This window comes from Mustela lutreola, chromosome 6, assembly GCF_030435805.1.
Source record: "Mustela lutreola isolate mMusLut2 chromosome 6, mMusLut2.pri, whole genome shotgun sequence".
NCBI lineage: Eukaryota > Metazoa > Chordata > Mammalia > Carnivora > Mustelidae > Mustela > Mustela lutreola.
The window spans coordinates 117,947,797-117,970,607 of NC_081295.1; the positions used below are offsets into that span (position 1 = coordinate 117,947,797).

At 37.8% G+C, this 22,811-nt stretch overlaps 1 protein-coding gene across 1 annotated transcript in view; it reads left to right on the forward strand.

Moving 5' to 3' along the window:
• Positions 1 to 22,811, forward strand: part of SRPK1 (SRSF protein kinase 1) — an 81,553-nt gene that overhangs the window by 46,017 nt on the left and 12,725 nt on the right. The window contains 9 exon segments of the mRNA XM_059178500.1: positions 340 to 427; positions 1,990 to 2,077; positions 6,711 to 6,817; positions 7,691 to 7,856; positions 9,634 to 9,659; positions 10,086 to 10,299; positions 10,676 to 11,095; positions 11,466 to 11,566; positions 21,355 to 21,462. Of these exon segments, the coding sequence (XP_059034483.1) occupies positions 340 to 427; positions 1,990 to 2,077; positions 6,711 to 6,817; positions 7,691 to 7,856; positions 9,634 to 9,659; positions 10,086 to 10,299; positions 10,676 to 11,095; positions 11,466 to 11,566; positions 21,355 to 21,462 (1,318 nt within the window).

The following is a 22,811-nucleotide window of genomic DNA, read 5'->3' on the forward strand; positions in this document are numbered from 1 at the left end:
GACACTTCTGATTTGATGTGGTTGTCCCCCATATTTACTACCATTTCATAATTTTACTTGGATTCAGAGAAGCATTCAGAAGGTAGACTTTAACTTGGAGAAATGTGTGCTGACTGAGATTACCTAAGAACAGCTTTTCTTCCTTCTATAAATGAAATCTGGCCAGTTAGTACCATTAACAGTTACAAGTGATTACATAGAAATAGCCTGTGTTTAAGTACAGGAAGACATGAAATCCGTATTTGTACTTTTGTCACTGCCTCCCAGTTACAGGTAAATTTTACCTTCCTAAAGTGAGGCTAGGGCATTAGGTCTTAACTGCCTGTGTTTGTTTTGTAGGGGGAAGAAGTTTGTGGCAATGAAAGTAGTTAAAAGTGCTGAACATTATACTGAAACAGCACTAGATGAAATCCGGTTGCTGAAATCAGTGAGTATTAAATCCCATGTGTGACGCAAGACACACCAAATGTAGACTTTTTAGCATGACTAATTTTTATTGTAAAGTTATAATATCCTTAAAGAAGTAGAGGTAGATGACAATATTTATAAATTCTATGCTTGTGGTAGGGGAAGTGGTGGATTCCCATCAAAAGCATTAAAAAAAAACTTTCAAATAAATGAAAATATTTATGGAGCATGTTTTATGTACCAGAAAGCACAGAAAATGTTTTACTTTCCTACTGTAGTTTAAAGTTTTCTGACAATAGCCAAAAATATCCAGATGCCCATTAACAGATGACTGGATAAAGAAAATGTGATATTGGGTGTGTGTGTGTGTGTGTGTGTGTGTGTGTGTGTGTGTGAGAGAGAGAGAGAGAGAGAGAGAGAGAGAGAGCTGGAATATTACTTGGGCATCAAAAAGAATGAAATCTTGCCATTTGCAATGACATGGATGGAGCTAGAGGATATTAGGCTAAGCGAAATAAGTCAGTCAGAGAAAAATAAATGATTTCACTTATGTAGAATTTAAGAAACAAAACAGATGGGCATAAGGAAGGGGAAAAACAAATAAAATAAGATAAAAACAGAGGAAGACAAACCATAAGAGACTCTTAACTATAAGAAACACACTGAGGGTTGCTGGAGGGGAGGTGGGTGGGGGGATTGGATATCTGTGAGAGATGGGTGTTGAGGAAGGCACCTGATATAATGAGCACTGAGTATTATAAGCAGCTAATGAATGAATCACTAAACTCTACTTCTGAAACTAATAAAAAAAGTAAAGTTATGCGAATAAGTATATATCTATTTTATACTTTAAAATATTATAAAAATATATAAAATAAATACTTTATTAATTCCTTTTATATATCTGAAAACTTAGGTAAATTTTAGAAAACTTATTTTTAGTTTTGTTAAAAATTGGGAAGTTATGGTAGAAGGAGCTTAAACTCATAGTTAGAAAACCTGGACGTTAAGACCAGCCCTAGTCCAGTATATCCTCTAGCTCACACGTCATTTCTTCTGAGCCCTTGAGTTTTCATTTGTAAAATGAGGGTGTTAGACCAGGAGAGCTCTAAGAATGTAATTTTCAGAGTGCCAGTCTGACAGGCTAGGAGCCTGTGCCCAAAAGTTACATCGATACTGCTTGCTTCCTTGATTGAGAAGGTTTTTTATGGAGGGGAAAGTTCGACTGAGTAAACAGTGTGAGGAATGTTGGTTCAGTGGTTGTTTTGCATCCTATGAAAGCTCCTTATTTCCTCATGGCCTGGTAACCAGCATTAATTTGAGAGTCACACTTTTGGTAGAAAAATGGTTGAATTAGAGCAATAGTCTTTGTCCGTTGTATTTCCTTTTGTGCACTGTTTATTTCTTTGCCTGTTTGAGCAATTAAATTTTTAGTATGTTTTTCTCATAATTTGTGTGATCTCTTTCTTGGGAGTAATTGTTCCTTTGTTACATGTGCTACAGGTATTCCCTCCCTCCCCCACTAACTGGCTTATTTCCATGCTTTCCCTTTTGCTAAATACTGTCTCTTTCCCACTACAGGTTCGTAATTCAGACCCTAACGATCCAAATAGAGAAATGGTTGTTCAACTGTTAGATGACTTTAAAATATCAGGAGTTAACGGAACACGTATCCTTTAAAGAAATGTTTGAAAATAAATCACGAAATAACCTTATCTCCGAGAAAGGAAACCAGATTGATAAAATAGCATTCGTCTCTTTTCTCAAGGCAAAGTATAATCAAACTACTTTGGGTTATTGTAGACTTCTGAACACAGATATGAATAGTGTTTATATGTTGTGACTTGTCAGGGTATTGCTTAGGCTTTTTCCCCTTTCCAGGCAAATTAAACCAAAGTCAAAAGAAAAACTTTTTTTTTTTTAAATTAGGCTTGTATTAGTAAAGGTTCTTAATGGGAATAATCTTTCATGATAAATACTGGAAAAAGAAAAAATTAACATGTTGTATTATCTACTGGCCTTCAACATTGAAGAGGGTGTGCATATAGATTATGCTTAGACTCTAAACAGGTGTGATTGCATTCTGTCAAAATGAAAAAACTGACTTGTTTAATGTTTTTATCTGGATTTTTAGAATTTCTTGAAGGAATCTTAGCTGATTTTTTCATAAGTTAATATCACAGTGACATGTGTGAACTGATTAAAAGGTTATTGCAACAGCCATGCTTATGACGGCTCATCAGACTTTTCAGAATAAAAGATGAAGTAGAATCTCACTTGGATTGGAGAGTCTAAAACTACCTGTTCATAAACTATTTAAAAATGTTAAAAGAAAGACATTTCTTCTTTCATTCTACTTTTTCTGCATATTTAGCCTCTCTTAACATGCACTGTTAATTGCCAGTTACCTCTTTTTAAGGAGGTGGGCTACATATGGTTCTGGAATCATGTGGACTATGGTAAGAGGTTTGACTGGAGGAATGAGCGAGAACAGGTGATAATGTGAAAAGATTTTTTCTGTCATTCTAAATTCAGTTGTTATTTCCTTGGGGAAGTATAAATCACATATCCCTGATGTCTGAAGAAAAGTGCTTCAAGAATCATCCGTTTTAAAGCAGAGTCTTGTGACTGTTGTGATCACTCTGTAGATGGCTTACTCTGTATGTATATAATAAGGCTAACCAAGATACAAAAGATACATAGGATGCCATTAGATTCTATTTCCCTGTTGTTTAATCTTGTAATGATTATCATGCCAACTCTCTCTCTGCTAATTTGGGAAAGCTACAAATAAAACTAGAAATATTCTAAATAGTCTCCTCAATAATGCTTGAGTGAGTATCTTGATTTGACTCCAATGAAGAAGGGTGTTCTTTTTGCTGGTTTGTTTTTTAAACTATTGAAATCTTAGTGGGTTTGAATTTCAAGTTTCAAGATATTTTCCAAATATTACCAGGTAGTTTCTCTGTAGTTTTATCCACTGAGTCCCTCTTTGTCCTGAGCCCATTTCTCCTCTGCTCTTCCTACTTGTCTCCCAGCTGTCTTGGCTCCCACATTATTTGCTGCTACTAGAGATTGAAAAAGATAAAGAACACTGCGTTAAGGATTAATGGGTTATGCCATTCTCTTTTCACAAGATAAGCATGTCTGCATGAAGCCATATATCTGTATTTTTCTTTGTATCTGAGCATTTCCAGAGCACTGTCCTTCTCATACTGAAATATAAGGGACCCTAAACTAAGAGGGAGCACAAACAGGGGAACAACAGACAGAGGGAGAGGCAGGCTCCCCACTGAGCAGGGAGCCCGGTGTGGGGCTCCATCCCAGGACCCTGAGATCATGACCTGAACCGAAGACAGAGGCTTAATCCACTGAGCCACCCAGGCGCCCCTCTTAAGCTACTAAATGTTCAGTCATTTTTGTATCACTGCATAGAGATTGAAAATCCCACTGTCAAATTACAATGGTTCTCTCAAGAAATCAAACATTGAAACTAGGAGCATAATAGAATAACTTAAGAATTCCATTTTCTGGGTTGTTGTTTTTTTTTTTAAGCAATCTGCATTTTAATAAGTCCTGTTTTGTTATATTTCGTGTATACAAAGTAGAATAGTTAATCTCCACACATTCATTATACATTTTAGGATCTTGTTTAATCTTGTTTTGTCTCTACCTCCTGCTAATTTTGTGGCTATTAGATATATTACTTCACCCATAATTATTTTAGAATGTATCTCCAAAAAAGAAGGACTTTAAAATATAACCTCAATATAATCACTATGTCTAAAAAAAATTAGGACCAGTTTTTTAGTCATCCCAGTATCTAATTTGATAATGTTTTTGTCTAGGAGTTTATGGTTTCAGGTCTTAAACATCCAATGAAGTCTCCATTTTGAGTTGATTTTTGTATGTGGTGTAAGATAGTCGTCAAGTTTCATTCTTTGCATGTGGCTGACTAGTTTTCCCAACACCATTTATTGAAAAGATTTCTTCTTTCCCCAGTGTGTCATAAGTGAATTGACTATATGTATGGGTTTATATCTGCCCACGACTATGACTATGAATTTATCTAGCCTTTTTGATGAGAACAGACATTGTTGAAGCCTTTTGGGAACGCTGGTCACTATTCTCTAATTTCTTCAGGTGGTATTTTCCCCCTGCCTCCAGTAGTTTCCTTGTATACTTATATTGATTAGTAGTACTCAGTAGTTTCCTTGTATACTTATATTGATTAGTATTACTCTGCTAAATACTTAAGGGGATCCCTCTGCAGATCACCAAGTTCTCTTTTTCTGTAGCTGCCTTTGTCTCCCAAGACTGTTGACTCCATCTCTTAAACTCAGGGGATCTGGAAAGTCTCAAGGCAATAATATGGGGCAGTCATAGGACTCAGCTCATTTGTTTCTCTTTTCTCAAGGATCACTGCCTTTATTTGCCTGATGTCAGGGTCAATAAATTTGTCGTTTTATGTATTTTGTCTGCTTTTGTTGTTGTCGTTTTAAACAAGAGGGTAAATGCATGCCCTGTTAACTCCATCTTGACAGAAGTTCCTAGGGATGTTTAACTCTGAGAAATTGCCAGCCAGTTTTCCAAAGTGGTAGTACCATTTTATACTTCTCTTAGCAAGTAAGAGAGTTCTCATTGCTCCATATCCTCCCCTATATTTAGTCCTGTTGGTCTTTTTATTTTAGTTATTCTAGTGAATTTGTAACGCTATCTTATGAAAATTTTGTTTGTGTCTCCCTGAATAGCATGTCCCTTTAATCTTCTTTAATTTAGAATGTTGCTTTCCTTTAATGGCATTGACTTTTTTTTCTTTTTTAAAGAACCCAGAGCAGATATTTTATCTCTTAATTTCGATTTGTCTAATGGTTTCTTGAAAATTAATTCCAAGTTAATTTTGGTCAAATATACTGCATGGATGATGCTTTATTCTTCTCGGTGTATTAAATCAGAAAGTACCTGATATTAGTATGTACTTTAGCATTAGTGGGTAATAAGTTGGATCACTAGGTTAAGTCACAGTCTTCCAGATTTCCCTGTTTAGAAATACCTTTTTCCTTTCATAATTAATAAGCAATCTGGGTTGATACTGTGACATTGTGACTTTATTCCAACCACTCTTTAACTCAGTAGTTTTAGTGTTCATTGATTCTTACTTGAGCCAGTTATTGCTACAGTAATTATAAAATGGTAATTTTCTATTTCTGTCTTTGTATGTCTGTTACTTGTCATTTTCTCTAAAAAAGATATTTCCAGGAGCACCTGGCTGCCTCAGTTTCAGGGTCCTGATTCTGAGCCCCATGTTGGGTGTAGAGATTACTTAGAGTGAAGATTAAAATCTTTTTAAAAAATTAAAAATAATTAAAAAGATATTTCCCTGTCCACAACACATTACTTTTTAAAGTCTTTGTTTGGACTCACTCCGTTTTTATTTATAAGTTAATTCATAACTTCATTTTTAAAAATGCTTTCAACTTGGCGAGTGTCATCCTTTCCAAGTTGTTCTCTTGATGTGTTCCATTACTGTTCACACAACTAGGTTTCCAGGTTCACCTAGAATTTGGCCATTTCTTCAAGGAGCCCAGGTTTTCCTTTAGTGAAAAATCTTATTTAAAGGAGAATTCTGAGCACTAGTTCATTATTACATATGTATATTTTGACTTTTCCCATAGGTAGAAATTTCTGGAGGTGCAAGGTAGCAACATACTATAAAATCCCAGCCATGCCCTGCACATAGTTATTCCTACTTGTGGTGATTGGAATGTTTATACATAAAGAGAACACACGGTGGCACTAGAATCAAGATTAGTTTTGTAAACTACCCTGACAAGTCACAACATATAAACTACTGTTTTTAAAAAATGTTGGCCTTCACATTTTTTAGGTTAAGTTTTGGTACATTATTTCCTGCAGTTAAAGCAGAAGTTATTTTTTCTTGCTTTGAGACCATGAGAGTAGGAGTTGTTACCCTGGGCATTAGTTTTGCATCAGGGAAAACTGATCAACAACTTAAAGCTAGTGCTTTCACTAATTGAATGTGCAGGTTTCTTTTACTTTTACTACTGAGCGTTTTAATGTACATAGTTTTATCAATAAACCAGCCCCCCCCCCCCAATTTCTTGGATGTTTTCAGTAACTAACCTTTGGAATTCAGAATATTGACAGCTAGTTATATTTTTAAGTCATATTTTTTTATACTGAAAGAATTACACAGTAACAGTTTCATTGGGGCAGAACACATTTTATCTTGCCTCTTTCTTCTTTTGTGCCCCCCTTTTCCTTCCTTAACAAACCCTTAGATATCTGCATGGTTTTTGAAGTTTTGGGGCATCATCTGCTCAAGTGGATCATCAAGTCCAATTACCAAGGGCTTCCACTGCCTTGTGTCAAAAAAATTATCCAGCAAGTATGTATCCTAGTTTTTTCTATGTGGTGATTGTTTTATATTCTTAAAGTGTCAGGAGTTTCCTATATCCAATAGAATTTTTATTTTAAAAACTAGGGATTTTTTTTAATTGTTAAAATTAGGTGTTTTATTCAGCCCCTAATGTTTATTCTCTCTTTAAATGATTTAGCAATAATCATTTTTCCCAGATTCATCTCCTATAATAATCATTAGAGAGGAAGATGTGTTCATTGACTGGTGTTGGAAATTTGGAGCCCTTATCTGGAAGTTGTGGTTGCAAATATTTATTATTTGTGAACAGAGAATTGCTATGTCAAATTATTACTATCTGTAGAACATTATTCAAGGGTATTTTCTAATATTCTGAATAGCTTTCAATATACAGTAAAGAAGTTTACTCTTAGGAAAATATTAATACTTCAGAGGGCAAATAATTTGTTTGGATAATGTGTTTTGGTGGAAAGAGCTCTAAACTGGGAATCAAGAGACCTAGGTTCTTTATCAACAAGGAAATTTTAATTAAGAGATATCTAAATCTTTCATCACCTATATTTCACCATTTTAAGAGCATATTGACTTATTCTCAGCCTTACTGTTCTTCATTAACTATCTCAATACTATTAGCTTTTTAAAACAATTAGCCTTTTAAAACTTTTTATTAATAGATGAACTCTTGTCTTTGCTCATACTTTACAGGTAATCTTTCTGGGGAAGTTTTCCTTGGTGCCTTACTAAAAATGCTTTATTCTCTGTTGAAAACTATCATATTGTTCTTATATTTTTACTTTTTAAAATGTTGTATTGTGATTTCTTCCTTCTCCAGAAAGGACTTAAATTCTGTGTTTGCAAGTCTACTGCTCTGTTCCCATTCAGGTGTTACAGGGTCTGGATTATTTACACACCAAGTGCCGTATCATCCACACTGACATTAAACCAGAAAACATCTTGTTGTCGGTGAACGAGCAGTATATCCGAAGACTGGCTGCAGAAGCAACCGAATGGCAGAGATCTGGAGCTCCTCCACCTTCTGGATCTGCAGGTATGTTTTCTTTAAGGACTTTGGTCTCATTAGAAGTTAATAAAAGTTCTGGGGCACCCAGGTGGCTCCGTTGGTTAACCATCCGCCTTCGAGCCAGTCCTGGGATCAAGCCCCCGCATCAGGCTCCCTGTTCACTCTGTCTGTCTCACGGTCTCTCTCTCAAATAAATAAATCTTTTTAAAAAAGGAAAGAAAGAAAAAAGTTGAGAAGTTCCTATTTTTATTCTATTACCAGGCAGTTAAGTAAAGCATTTCTCATTTAACAATAAGATACAGTAAGTACTTATGTATAAGAAAGTCTCAGCCTTCAAGACTTTAAATTTTAATCTTCAGTATTGCTCTCCTATAGAAAGAAGTCTAGAAATTGGGGCGCCTGGGTGGCTCAGTGGGTTAAGCCACTGCTTTCGGCTCAGGTCATGATCTCAGAGCCCTGGGATTGAGCCCCCCATCAGGCTCTCTGCTAAGCAGGGAGCCTGCTTCCTCCTCTCTCTCTGCTGCTTCTCTGCCTGCTTGTGATCTCTCTCTGTCAAATAAATAAAATCTTCTAAAAAAAAAAATAGAAGTCTAGAAATTGTCTCTTCTAGATACAGATATTTTGTATACTATAAAAGTTATTAATGATTCATATTCTTGTTTTAAAATATTTTCCCTTGTGATTCAGTGGCTATTTTTGATGTGTTTATCTCTAACCATGATCATACATACCTGCTTGCTTATAGATCAGTGTGATCTATAGAGGGCTTGCTATCAAGAACTTGAGTTTAGGGGTGCCTGGGTGGCTCAGTAGCTTAAGCCACTGCCTTCGGCTCAGGTCATGATCTCGGGATCCTGCGATCAAGTCCCGCATCAGGCTCTCTGCTCAGCAGGGAGCCTGCTTCTCCCTGTCTCTCTGCCTGCCTCTCTGCCTATTTGTGATCTCTCTCTCTGTCAAATAAATGTTCGAATCCTGGCTTCATCATTGGCTGGTTGTTTTGAGCAAGTGTCTTGACTTCCCTTTCCCTCATGAAGTTCTTGGGATTAGTTCCATGTTAAAGCAGTTAATAGGTTGCCAGACAGTAGTATGTGCTAAATAAATGATGGCTATGATTGTGGTGCTTTTTTTTTTTTTTTTTTTTTGCCATTTGGGGTATAGATTTTAATTTTAGTAGTTTTATTATATTTGAGGAACTTTTTTTTTTTTAAGGAACGTGATCAAGTTTATTTTTCCAAAATGAAAACGTTCTAGAAATATTACACAACAATGTGAATATAATTAACACTGTTGAACTGTACACTTAAGTGTACAGGGAAATTTTACCTTGTGTGGCTTTGACCAGAATTAAAAAAAAAATTTTTTTAAGAGTCTACCTCCCACCTAATCTAAACTAACACCCGTAACATGCTATGTTACAAATTATTATATAGCTCTTAATGCAGCTCTCCTTTTAAAACTGACCATTGCCAAGAAGAAGAATTAAGAGATGGGGATTCTAGGTGGGGATGAGGGCTGCTGCCTATCATTTTCTGTTTTAAGCATACATAGGAATGAGATTTTTGCAACATTAATAGCGGAAACCAGAAATTGGAACTTGGATCTTTGCATGTATGGATTTTATCTGGAGAGGAATTTAATTTATTTAAATTCATTCTAAGTTTGCCAACTTTTATGTGTATTATTCTTTTTTAAAAGATGGTACTTCTACCAGAGTTGCTTTTAAAAAGAGTGGTTTTCTCTGTAACATAAACTTACATGGCTTGCTGAATGCCAGGATTCTTACTTAGTTTTCTTTTCTTTTCAGTCAGTACTGCGCCCCAGCCTAAACCAGTAAGTATAAGGTGTTTCTATGTTTAATTCTGATCTGTGGGCAATGGGCAGGGATTCCTCTGTTAGGGATCACAGTTTGTGTAGAGTTTGAAAACCAAAGAAAAAAATATTCCTGCGCTTCTATATTTTCTCCAGTAAATGCCCATGCATCTTTGACAAGTTTGTACTGGTGAGGCTCCTATAAACTTGAGAGTGTCTGAAAGTATCAGCCCCACAATTGGCTCAGAGGACCAAAATTTATTGTTAAGTTTGTTTCTATTTGGTTTCATAAGAGTATCCACATTGTTTAAGTTAATGAGAAACTTAAGCGCTATGTTAGGAAAAGAATGAAATTTAATTAGGAAATATTAAAGTTAACAGTTATCTCCAACTGGGGGTAATGGATTAGCCACCTGAAGGCTTTATCTGTTTGTAATCTCCGCCCAGGCTGACAAAATGTCAAAGAATAAGAAGAAGAAATTGAAGAAGAAGCAGAAGCGCCAGGCAGAATTACTAGAGAAGCGAATGCAGGAAATTGAGGAAATGGAGAAAGAGTCGGGCCCTGGGCAAAAAAGACCAAACAAGCAAGAAGAATCAGAGAGTCCTGTTGAAAGACCCTTGAAAGAGAACCCACCTAATAAAATGACCCAAGAAAAACTTGGTATAAATAGAGCATACACAAAAATTTACTTTAACATTACTTTATCATTGTTCTATAATATAGTGGTTTCATGCATACAACACATTTGGGGGTGTCCTTATACAGTAAGAGTACAGAACCTTCATAAATGTCAGGCAGGTAATATTCAAATGTAATTTCTGACTTTTCTATGGAAATGCAACATAGACTTCATTTTGCAGTTGAGTAAGGATGAGAAGATCTTTTTTCCTTCCATAAATAGGTCTTAGATGTTCAGTCATGTTTTTATGTCACCCTATATAAGTTCTAGAAAGCATTTTTAATCTTGTGGAGAAATTTTTTTGTTCTTTCACTCATACACATACACATACATCCTTTTTGTCTGTTTGTTCCTTAGAAGAGTCAAGTACCATTGACCAGGATCAAACACTTATGGAACGTGGTGTAGAGGGTGGTGCAGCAGAAATTAATTGCAATGGAGTAATTGAAATCGTTAATTATACTGAAAACAATAATAAAGAAACATTGAGGCTTAAAGAGGATCTACATAATGCTAATGACTGTGATGTCCAAAATTTGAAGCAGGAACCTAGTTTCCTAAGCTCCCAAAATGGAGACAGCAGCACATCTCAGGAAACAGACTCTTGTACACCTGTAACCTCTGAGGTGTCAGATACCATGATGTGCCAGGCTTCACCAAATGTAAACAAGTCATTCAGTGAACAGGACATCAGCCAACTTCAAGAAAGCATTCGGGCAGAGATACCCTGTGAAGATGAGCATGAGCAAGAACAAAATGGACCATTGGACAACAAAGGTACCTAAACAGACATCCTTCCCCAGTACTCCTTCCCTGAATAGCATATTCATGAATTTCTAGTCTAAATCTACCATTGTTTTTATAAATAAAACTTCATAGCAGGTTCCCAGGTTACCTTCAGTGTGTAAATTTTTAACTAACTTTGAATTGTATTGGTCATGTAGTGGGTGCACAGCACTTCATTTGCCCTGAAGGCAGAGGTAGATTTTAATTGTGTAAACTGAAGGTGTTGCTACTCTTTATCTTACAAAATTTAGTGAACTTTTCCAGTCAGAGGCCTGGGTATGTTGCCTCAGAGCATTTTATTAACCTTTGGGTATGTTTGTGTTCACTAAACACTCTTATTAATGATATCCTTTGTCTGTAGGAAAATCCACTGCTGGAAATTTTCTTGTTAATCCCCTTGAGCCAAAAAATGCAGAAAAGCTCCAAGTGAAGATTGCTGATCTTGGAAATGCCTGTTGGGTGGTAAGTTAAACTTAGTGCTGTGTTTTGAAGTGACTAGCAATGAAGGAAAATTTGAACTTTAATTGTGCTAAGGAAGAAAACATCTGTAGGTCTGTACTCAGATTGCCGGTTAACATGTTAGTGAAAATTTTTTCACTTTTTTCTTAATCTTCAATTATAGAAACGTTCAAATATACTTAACAGAAGTAGAGTAGTGTAATAAAACAGCCCCCACTCCCATTCCAGTTACCTGTCACCCAGGTGCAACAATGTTAATTCCTGGTCAATCTTGGGGGTGTTTTATTTTTTTTTTGTTTTTTTGTGTGTGTTTTTTTAAAGATTTTATTTATTTATTTGTCAGACAGAGATCACAAGTAGGCAGAGAGGCAGGCAGAGAGAGGGGAAAGTGCGCTCCCCACCGAGCAGAGAGCCAGATGTGGGGCTGGCTCCTAGGACACTGAGATCATGACCTGAGCCGAAGGCAGAGGTTTTAACCCACTGAACCACCCAGGCGCCCCAGGGTCAATCTTGTTTTATCTGTATTCTAATTCATTTTCATATTCAACAATGCTTATGTTCATACTTCCCCGATATTTTCAAAATTGATATTGATACTATTAATTGTAACCTTTTAACTCATTCAATATTTTGGACATTTTGTCAAACAGAAATTTATATCAAATTCAGTTGGTTATGTAGTATTCCCTAATGTACTTAGTTTTTTACACATATTTGGTAGCTCTTTGCAGTGAGCATCTGGTTTGTGGGTGTTTTTTTGTTTTGTTTTTTGTTTTTTTTTTAAAGATTTTATTTATTTGTTTGACAGAGAGAGATCACAAGTAGGTGGGCAGTGGGTGGGCAGGCTCCCTTGCTGAACAGAGAGCCCTATGTGAGACTCAGTCCCAGGACCTTGAGATCAAGACCCGAGCCGAAGGCAGAGACTTAACCCACTGAGCCACCCGGGCGCCCTGCAGTCATCATCTTTACTCACAAATCTTCATATGGTTGTCCTTAGGACAGAACCTAAACATAGAATTCCTAAGTCAAAAAGTGCGTGCTTTATTTTTTTAATAATATTGCTTACCTAAGAAATTGGGGGAGGGCATTATTTTTAATGGACACCTCAACAATCTAGGAATTGATTTGCACATAAATGACACTACTCAGAGTCATACACCTTGTAAACAGGAATGTTGAAGATTGCCGAAGGAAAAACTGCATTATTAAAAATCCATAATAATGTGTTTTACATTTATTTTTATACTTCAGATTTTTCTATTCCATATGGCATTCAGGTAATTAGAATTACTCCACCATACCACGGTCTGATCTAGGCCAGCCAGTCTTCACCTGAGTGCAGGATGACTGCTGTAGCCCACTCACTCTCCCTTTGGTTGCCCATGTCCCCATAAGACTATTGTCAGCACATCTATCAGAATGACTTCCCTCAAAATGAATGCCAAAGTCTTTACCATGTCCCACATAACACCAAGCAAATGATGTCTTCCTTCTGCCTGGTATTCTCTTCCCAAGACAATGTACAACTCATTTCCTTCAAGTTCTTATTCAGTTGTCATCAGGAAGATCTTCCCCTGAACACCTAATATAATAAGCAAACCACCACTATCCAAACCCATACACCTTTATTATATTCATTCATGTATTATCTCTCTCTTCCTCTCCCTCTTCAGTTTTTTTTCTTCATAGCACCTGTCACACAGTCTAATACTATATAGTTGTTTGCTTACTGTCCCTTTTCCTAAATGTATGCCCCATCACAACAGATTCTTCTGTTCACTTCTGTATCTGCAGTACTTAGAAAAGAACCTAGGGAGGTGCTCAATAAATATTTAAGTCAACATATCGTGAGTTGTGCTTTGGCCTGTCACACATGTCACATGGTACGAACATCAGATGCTTCAGGCTTCTAGGCCTTTGTGTTTAGAATGCCTTTCTCCATTACTGTCTACCCAGCTGGCACATTTCTCTTTATTCTGCTACAAGTTATCATGTCACCTTTACTACCACAATTACTTTGTTTTTGTTTGCCTGTCTCTTTTAAAAAATGTGTCCCTATGCTAAAATGACTTTACCTTCTTTTCATTCAGTCACACCTTCAGCAAACATACTGTCACATGCTCTGACTTGGTACTAGAACACAGTGTGAACAAGACATCAGTGTCTTGTCCTGCTGGATCCTAGTCAGACATCACCTCTTACTGATTTCTGCAGCATCAGCAGCATCTGGCATTCAGTAATGGAATTGTGTATGATTTTCAGATTGCTTGATTTTTTTAAAAAATTCTTATCAGTTATGCATGTATGTAGTTTAAGTTGATTTAAAAATCTGTTCCCTCCCTTTGCAAGTTTTTTACTCCCCACACAACAGTATTTACCTTCATATTGCTGATAAATAACTTGGCTATGCTGCTCCCAATTTTTTTGAGGGGAAGCATTATACAGGATTTGTGTACCATCACTACACGCAGCCCCCATGTTCCTGACTTAAGATGATTTTGGCTGGTTAATCATTCTATGTTGGCATTATTGGGACCCAGTGCTATCTTGAGGATACGTTGTACTGATTCTTTCTCCACTTCTGCCTAAACTGTGTTTCATTTGCTTACTCATCTTTATACTATTTATTACTTAATTCAACTCCACACTTTGACCCAGTGGTATAAATATGTACACTTTAATACATGCAGATGCCTTGAGTATTCTTTCAACTTCTTCCTGAAGAGCTCTATCTGGAACCTGGAGTCTTCTAACCTATGTTCACCTGTTGAATTGCCCATAGGCCTGTAGCATTACTGCCATTCGGATTTCCTTTCACCATCATCCTGGAGATTATGTTTACTTTCTCTTTATACCCCCTGCTTTCTGTCTTTTTGATCTCTCTTGGTTTACTGTAAAATTATTTTTTTGTTTTTTGTTTGATGGTTTTTTTTTTGTTTTGTTTTTGGAGTATATACAACTTGAAGTAGCTTCCTAAGAAGGGGTGTGGGAGACTGGGAGGGGCACCTTGCATGTTTGATAGTGTCTCTGTCCTACTTTCACACTCAGTTGGCTGCAGGCAAAGTTTTAGGTTGAAAACAATTTTCCTTCAGAATGTTTGTCATTGCTCTATTATCTTCTAGTTCCCTGACTTGTTGCTGCTAAAGACCATGGTCATTCTGATTCTCGATCCCTTGTATGAAACCTTTTCCCCTGTGAAAGTCTCCAGGATCATTTCACTGTGCTGTGCCTCACTTGGGTCTGTTTCTATCCATTATACTAAGGACTTGGTGTGCACTTTTTTTTAGGGTTTGTTTGCTTATTCATTCATTCATTTATTCATTCACTCATTTATTAAGTTTATTTAAACAATCTCTACACCCAGTGTGGAGCTTGAGCTCACAACTCCGAGATCAAGAGCCACATGCTCTTCCACCTGAGCCAGCCAGACACCTCTGGTATGCACTTTTAATTTTGAAACTCTAGTTCTTTCGTTTTGACTCTTTCTTTGTCATTAGGTTGGTTGGTTTTTTGTTTTCTTTTATTTCCTTGGTTTCTGTTCTCTAGCTCTGAAATGTCATAATTCAAATGTTAGACCTCCTGTGCAGGTATTATCTTCACTCCTATTTTCTGTCATTTTCTTTTTGCTTTATTTTCTGGGAGATTTCTTGACTAGTTATTATATGCCTTATTTTTTCTTATTTCTCTCATTACATTTTTACTTCTCAAGAGTTCTTTGGTTCTCTGTCTCTCAGAGGATATAATTTATTATCCCATTTTTCACATTGTTTCTTCCTATATGTTGTCGGTTGCCTTCTTTCTGAAGGAAAACAGGGGGTTCAACATGCAGTTACTAGTCACTTGATTTCCCTGTTTTTTAAAATGGTCCTCGCCCCTCAATTGTGTGGAGCATCCTTCAAAGACCCTATTTTACCTACTCCAGAGAAAACCTCCAAATGATCTGTCAGGTCAGGGAAGATGCTGTTATATTGCATCATGCCCTGTGTCTTGGAGCCCTGTTTCTTTCTCTTTCTTTTTCTTTTTTTCTTTACATTTTTAAAAAAATTTTTATTTATTTAACATAATATATTGGGACACTTGGGTGGCTCAGTGGGTTAAAGCTTCTGCCTCCGGCTCCAGTCATGATCTCAGGGTCCTGGGATCGAGCCCCACATCAGGCTCTCAGCTCAGCGGGGACCCTGCCCCCTCCAACCTCTGCCTGCTTCTCTGCCTACCTGTGATCTCTCTCTCTGTCCAATAAATAAATAAAATCTTTAAAATATATATATATTATATACATATATAATACATATACATTTTTATATATGCATATATATGTGCATATATACGTGTGTGTGTGTGTGTATACACACACAGGGTTATAGGTCTGTGAATCGCCAGGTTTACGCACTTCATAGCACATACCTTCCCCAATGTCCATAACCCCACCACCCTCTCGCTAACCCCCTCCCCCTGGCAACCCTCACTTTGTTTGTTTTGTGAGATTAAGAGTCTCTTATGTTTGTCTCCCTCCCAATCCCATCTTGTTTCATTTATTCTTTTCCTAGCTCCCCAAACTCCTACGTTGCCTCTCAACTTCCTCATATCAGGGAGATCATATGATAGTTGTCTTTCTCTGATTACTTCGCTCAGCATAATACCCTTTAGTTCCATCCACGTCATCCCAAGTGGCAAGATTTCATTTCTTTTGATGGCTGAATAGTATTCCATTGTGTATATATACCACATCTTCTTTATCCGTTCATCTGTTGATGGACATCTAGGTTCTTTCCATCGTTTGGCTATTGTGGACATTGCTGCTATAAACATTTGGGTGCACGCACCCCTTCAGATCACCACATTTCTATCTTTAGGGTAAATACCCAGTAGTGTGATTGCTGGGTTGTAGGGTAGCTCTGTTTTCAAGTTTTTGAGGAACCTCCATGCTGTTTTCCACAGTGGCTGCACCACCTTGCATTCCCACCAACAGTGTGGGAGGGTTCCCCTTTCTCCGCATCCTCGCCAGCATCTGTCATTTCCTGACTTGTTAATTTTAGCCATTCTGACCAGTGTGAGGTAGTATCTCATTGTGGTTTTGATTTGTATTTCTCTGGTGCCGAGTGATGTGGAGCATTTTTTCATGTATCTGTTGGCCATCTGGATATCTTCTTTGCAGAAATATCTGTTCATGTCCTCTGCCCATTTCTTGATTAGATTATTTGTTCCTTGGGTGTTGAGTTTGATAAGTTCTTTATAGATTTTGGATACTAGCCCTTTATCTGATATGTCATTTGCAAATATCTTCTCCCATTCTGTCAGTTGTCTTTTGGTTTTGGTAACTGTTTCCTTTGCTGTGCAAAAGCTTTTGATCTTGATGAAATCCCAATAGTTCCTTTTTGCCCTTGCTTCCCTTGCCTTTGGCAATATTTCTAGAAAGAAGTTACTGCGGCTGAGGTGGAAGAGGTTGCTGCCTGTGTTCTCCTCAAGGATTTTGATGGATTCCTTTCTCACACTGCGGTCCTTCATCCATTTTGAGTCTATTTTCATGTGTGGTGTAAAGAAGTGGTCCAGTTTCATTTTTCTGCATGTGGCTGTCCAATTTTCCCAACACTATTTGTTGAAGAAACTCTTTTTTCCATTGGACATTCTTTCCTGCTTTGTCGAAGATTTGTTGACCATAAAGTTGAGGGTCTATTTCTGGGCTCTCTATTCATTCCATTGATCTATCTGTCTGTTTTTGTGCCAGTACCATATTGTCTTGATGATGACCGCTTTGTAATAGAGCTTGAAGTCTGGAATTGTGACGCCACCAACTTTGGCTTTCTTTTTCAAAATTCCTCTGTTTGAGGTCTTTTCTGGTTCCATATAAATTTTAGGATTATTTGTTCCATTTCTTTGAAAAAAATGGATGGTATTTTGATAGGGATTGCATTGTTTAGATTGCTTTAGGTAGCATAGACATTTTCACAATATTTGTTCTTCCAATCCATGTGCATGGAACATTTTTCCATTTCTTTGTGTCTTCCTCAGTTTCTTTCATGAGTACTTTATAGTTTTCTGAGTATAGATTCTTTGCCTCTTTGGTTAGGTTTATTCCTAGGTATCTTATGGTTTGGGGTGGAGCCCTGTTTCTTTAAAAGAGTGGTGGTTGTTGTTTTAAGATTTTATTTATTTCAGAGAATGCTGCTAGAGAGCATGAGGTGGAGGAAGGAGAGAAGTGGAAGGAGAAGGAGGAGCAAACTCCCCCAGCATGGAGCCTGACCTAGGGCTCCATCTCCCTGAGATCCATGACCTGAGCCAAAACAGAGTCAGGTGCTTAACCAATTGAGCCAGCCAGGCATGTCATCTTTAAAAGATGTTTAAGGCAGTATTTCTGGGTTAAATCCCACCCTCACTTGCAGTCATATGTGATACTGCCAAACCCTGAGCCTTGAGGCAAGGGGGACTCTGGTATACATCCCAGTGCTTCTCAATTTGCACCGGTGGCTTATTCAGTTTTCCTGGATCCACTAAGATGTTTACCAGTGATCTGTTTTTCAACTTGTAAATTTTATTGCTCTAACTTCTTTGTTATTCTCTTTGTTAGTTCATGTTTTAAGAATTAACACTGAATTCTTACTAAGGTGGAGTTTCAGGAGTGGGAGGATGTGTGCGTTTGTATCTGATCCACCTTCTTAACTTTTGCTGATTCTTGGCCTTATTTATCATTTACAGCGTCTTTCTAAGGCAATAGTGAGATACAAGTAGTAAAGACAACTCCCTTGAACAGCATGTCCATTTTTCTAAATGTATCACTGAAAAGGATGCCTGAACCCAATTCTTTTTTTTTTTTTTAAGGTTTTATTTATTTATTTGACAGACAGATTTCACAAGTAGGCAGAGAGTCAGGCAGAGAGAGAGGAGGAAGCAGGCCCCCTGCCGAGCAGAGAGCCCGATGTGGGACTCAATCCCAGGACCTGAGATCATGACCTGAGCCGAAGGCAGAGTCTTTAACCTACTGAGCCACCCAGGCGCCCCACCTGAACCCAATTCTGAAGAGCGTGTGTGTGTGTAGGTTTTCCCACACCAAGTGGTTCTTGGACAGTAGTCTGAGAATTCAGCTCAATTCTGACATTATCTACCTGGAGAAAAATGAGATTCCACAGGTAAAGGGCTTGGTTCCACAAGACCTCCTTCCACTTCATATCTCAGTTGCAAGCCCAAGTTACCTTTGCTTCTGACCAATCGGCTATAAATTGGAGGTTCCAACAACCCCCTCCAATTCAGGATGCTGGTCACGAATCCAGGTTGTTACCTATACTTCTGACCAACTGGCTGAAAATAAGAGAATCCCACTGCCCTTTCCTTGCGTTTGGCTGATTTGCTAGAATGACTAACAAAGCTCAGAAAAACCCGTTTACTCACTACATTTCCAGTTTATTACAAAGGATATTAAAGGATACAAATCAGTAGCCAGAGAAAGAGATACAAAGGGTGAGGTCTCAAAAGAGCTTGGGACCTGTCACAGTGGCATGTGGCAGCATTCTGGTTCCTCATTGTGGATGCTTCCCAAACTCCCTCCTTTTGCATTTTTATGGAGGCTTCATTACATAGGCATGATTGATTCACTTACTGGCCATTAGTGATTATTCAGTTTACAGCCCCTCTTCTCTCTCCAGAAATTAGAGATTGGAACTTTCAGTCCCACCCTCTGTTCATGGTTAGTTCCTCTAGCAACCAGCCCCCATCCTTAGGTGCTTTCCAAGTCAGCTCATTAACATAAACTCAGTTGTGGAAAGGGGCTTATAAATAATAAGACACCCATTTTACCTTTACAGCTGTAAAGTGTTTTCAGGAACTGAGGACATATAATAAATATACTCCCTTTTGTTCTTATTGTTCCAGAAATTCCAGGGGTTTAGGAAGTTTTAGCCAAGAAGAGTGGATAAAGACCCAATATATATGAGAAATGCATTTTGAATGCTATATGTGTGTGTCTGTCTGTCTTAGAAATTACAGTATCATAATTGCGAGCAGTACATTTCCACTTCAGACTCCATATCTGAGCCCATTGTTTTCCTGTAAAACCACTTCACTAAGTCTGTCATTCTCCGTTTTTTTAGCAGACCGCTAACCCTTTAGGCCTCTGCCACTGAGTTCCTACTGTCTCCTACATACAGCTGTTGAATTTTTAAATTCTGCTTGTTCTTTCTTTGGCTGTCCCTGGGTTTACTCTTCCCTCTGCTGTTTCCACAGCCAGTGCTCAGATTTTCATTACTGGCCACCAACCAGCAAATGACTGGAATGATATCCTCAGATATCTTGTCATTCTCCCTGGAGCACACTTTCCTGTGCGTTAACATGGAGTGATGCCATATGAAATCCAAACTCCGTCCTAGCAATTAACTGTATGTGGCTTTGGCAGGTATCTTTCGGTGCCTATGCTGGTGATGTGCTCCTCCTGGCAGAGAAGTACAAAAGTTGCTCTTTCTGATCAGTCTTTGTCCCTGTGGAGCTCTGGTCAATACTGGTTTCCTACCTGAAGCTTTCTCTGCCTAATATCTCCTCTTCACAAATATTCTTCCTGAGCCTGGCTGGCTCAGCTGGGGTGACTCTTGATCGTGGGGTCATGAGTTCAAGCTACACTGGGTATAGAGATTACTTAAGTAAATAAAACTTTAAAAACAGGAACAAAAAACAAATGATCTTCCTTGTTTTTGAATTCCAGTAGGATTAAAGAGTCATCTTCCACTCTTTTTTATTACATGTTTTTTAATATCTGGATTTTGTGTTGTGTCTGTGACTCATTCTAAGCTTTTTTCTGCAATGTTTTTTATTATGGCCAACTTCAAACTTACACCAAAGTAGAGAGAATAGAACACTGAAACCCTGTGTCATTATACTAGTGTCACCCAGCATTTATCAACTCACTGCCAGTCTCTTTTCATCTATACCCCCACTCTGCCACCCACTCCAGATTATTTTGAACTATGTCCCAGGTATTTTCATTCCTAAATATGGCTTGCTAAAAGATGACTCTTTCAGGCAACGATGACACCATTGCTGCACCTACAAAGTTGGCAATTCACCAATATCAAGTATTCAGTCTGTTTTGCCAGTACCTTATAAACGTTCTTTTAATTTTTTTGTTGTTTCAAACGGGATCCAAATAAAATCTATGAATCCACAATTGGATACTATGTCTCTTAAATTGCTTTTACCATAGTTTTACCCTTTTCTTCCCATGCAATTTATGTGTTAAAGAGATTCTGATTGTTTTGCTGATTGCATTCCCAAGGTACTTAACATGGTCTTTTTTTCCCCAAGAATCATGTTTGAGTTTTTAGAGGAGTGTGGGGGATGGAGGAGAATGGGAGCAAGAGTTCTTTATAGATGGTGCTTACAAGATTCTTGAAACTTGAAGCCTAATTTTTTTATTTCTTCATAATGAGCACATAACAAGGAAAGTTTGAATTGGACCTAAATTGGTGGCATTTATTTATTGAAGCACTTACTACTATGGACAAATGACCAACTTAATTTTTGCTTGGGGTAATAGTTCTCCATTTCTTAAAAAGCAATTGTTATTCCTTAATCTGTATATCTATATTATGGTTAGACTTATATGTTCGTTAAAATAATTTGGAGTAGATGGTGTATTTAAGCAAAGTACTGTTTGGAGCTAATAGCATCAAAATGATACTTTCAGTAAACTAGCTAAATGAAGACTGGTTTGGGGAAAATAGATTTATTTTAATCTCCATTTTTTTGTGATTTGTTACTTTTTAGAATAAGTGAATTTTAAAATACTGTGTCCTTCTCCATTTACTCAGCACAAACATTTCACTGAAGATATTCAAACAAGGCAGTATCGCTCCTTGGAAGTTCTGATAGGATCTGGCTACAATACCCCTGCTGACATTTGGAGCACAGCATGCATGGTAATGTTTTTCCAAACCCTTGACCTTCACTTAATTATGTGGTAGTTTATAGCTTGCCCTGCTTGCTAATTTCAGTAGACCAGCAAATTTACAAACAGGAAAACAAATTTTTTATGATATACCACTAGCACTCTAAATCTTGTGTCTGGAGAGGCTAGAATTCAAAAGCTGATTAAAAACATCTGGCATTCTGTGGCATCTGGCTGGTTCAGTCGGTTAAGTGTCCGACTCTTTGATTTCAGCTCAGGTCATGATCTCCAGGTCGTGAGATTGAACCCCCACTTTGGGCTCCATTCTGGGCGTGGAGCCTGTTTGAAATTCTCTGTCTCAAAAAAAGAGCATCTGGCATTCTGTTTTGTTGTGCCAAATTGCTGCTGGTTGAAGGCACCAAATGTTTCTTAGCATGGGCTTCGGCTGAGGGAATTAAAAATAAGTGCTCCAAGGTGGTACAGCTTTTGATTAGGAGATTACCAGTACCCTTGCCCTTTCGGCTCTGATCTGTTTTCAGATTAGGGAAACTATGGAAACTACTTCAGTCTGTATAGTTGGACAGTTCTTTAGATATCTTTGCACCCCAAAAGATGTGAAAGCCCAGTCATACAAAGAGTCTTAAATTGCTGCTTTGTCCCTGTCAAGTACTCAGGTAGTCATTTAGTTGACATTGAATGGTTTCCCACAAGTAACCTTTATTGGAATGTGTTATACTGTTTCCTGAAATAGAGTATACTCATCAATTTGATTTGTAATTGTGTGTTTCTTCACTTATTTCTCTTGCACTAGATTGTAAGTGCCATGCTGACAGGAACCATGTCTGTTATGTATAGCTAAGTGTCTGGTTCAAAGCCTGGCACATTCTGAGTAGATGCTTACAGTGTGATTCTGATGCTAACTACCCCAGGTTAGGGCAGAGTTTCCAGAAGGCCCCTCAGTCAAACACCAGCTGCAAGCTCTGGAGTCCACAGGCCACTTACAGTTCCGACCTCCTAGCTGCATATTGGGAGCTTCCATTATCCTTTCAGATTCAGTAAATTACTAAAAGGACTCACAGAACTTGGGAAAGTACTAAACTGCTGTTGCAGTTTTGTCATAAAGGCTACATATCAGAACCAGTCAAATGAAAACATGCATAGGGCGAGGACTAAGAGGGTCAGAAAGCCGAAGCTTCTGTGTCATTAGGACATGTCACCTTCCCAGGACATCATGTATACCACCAGCCAGGGAAGCTCATATGGGCTTTAGGTGCCCCGTTTTTTATTGAGGTTTCATCACTTAGGCATGGTTGATTGAATGAATTGTTGATCATGTGATTGAACTCAATCTCCAATCCCCTTTCCGTCCCTGGAGGTTAG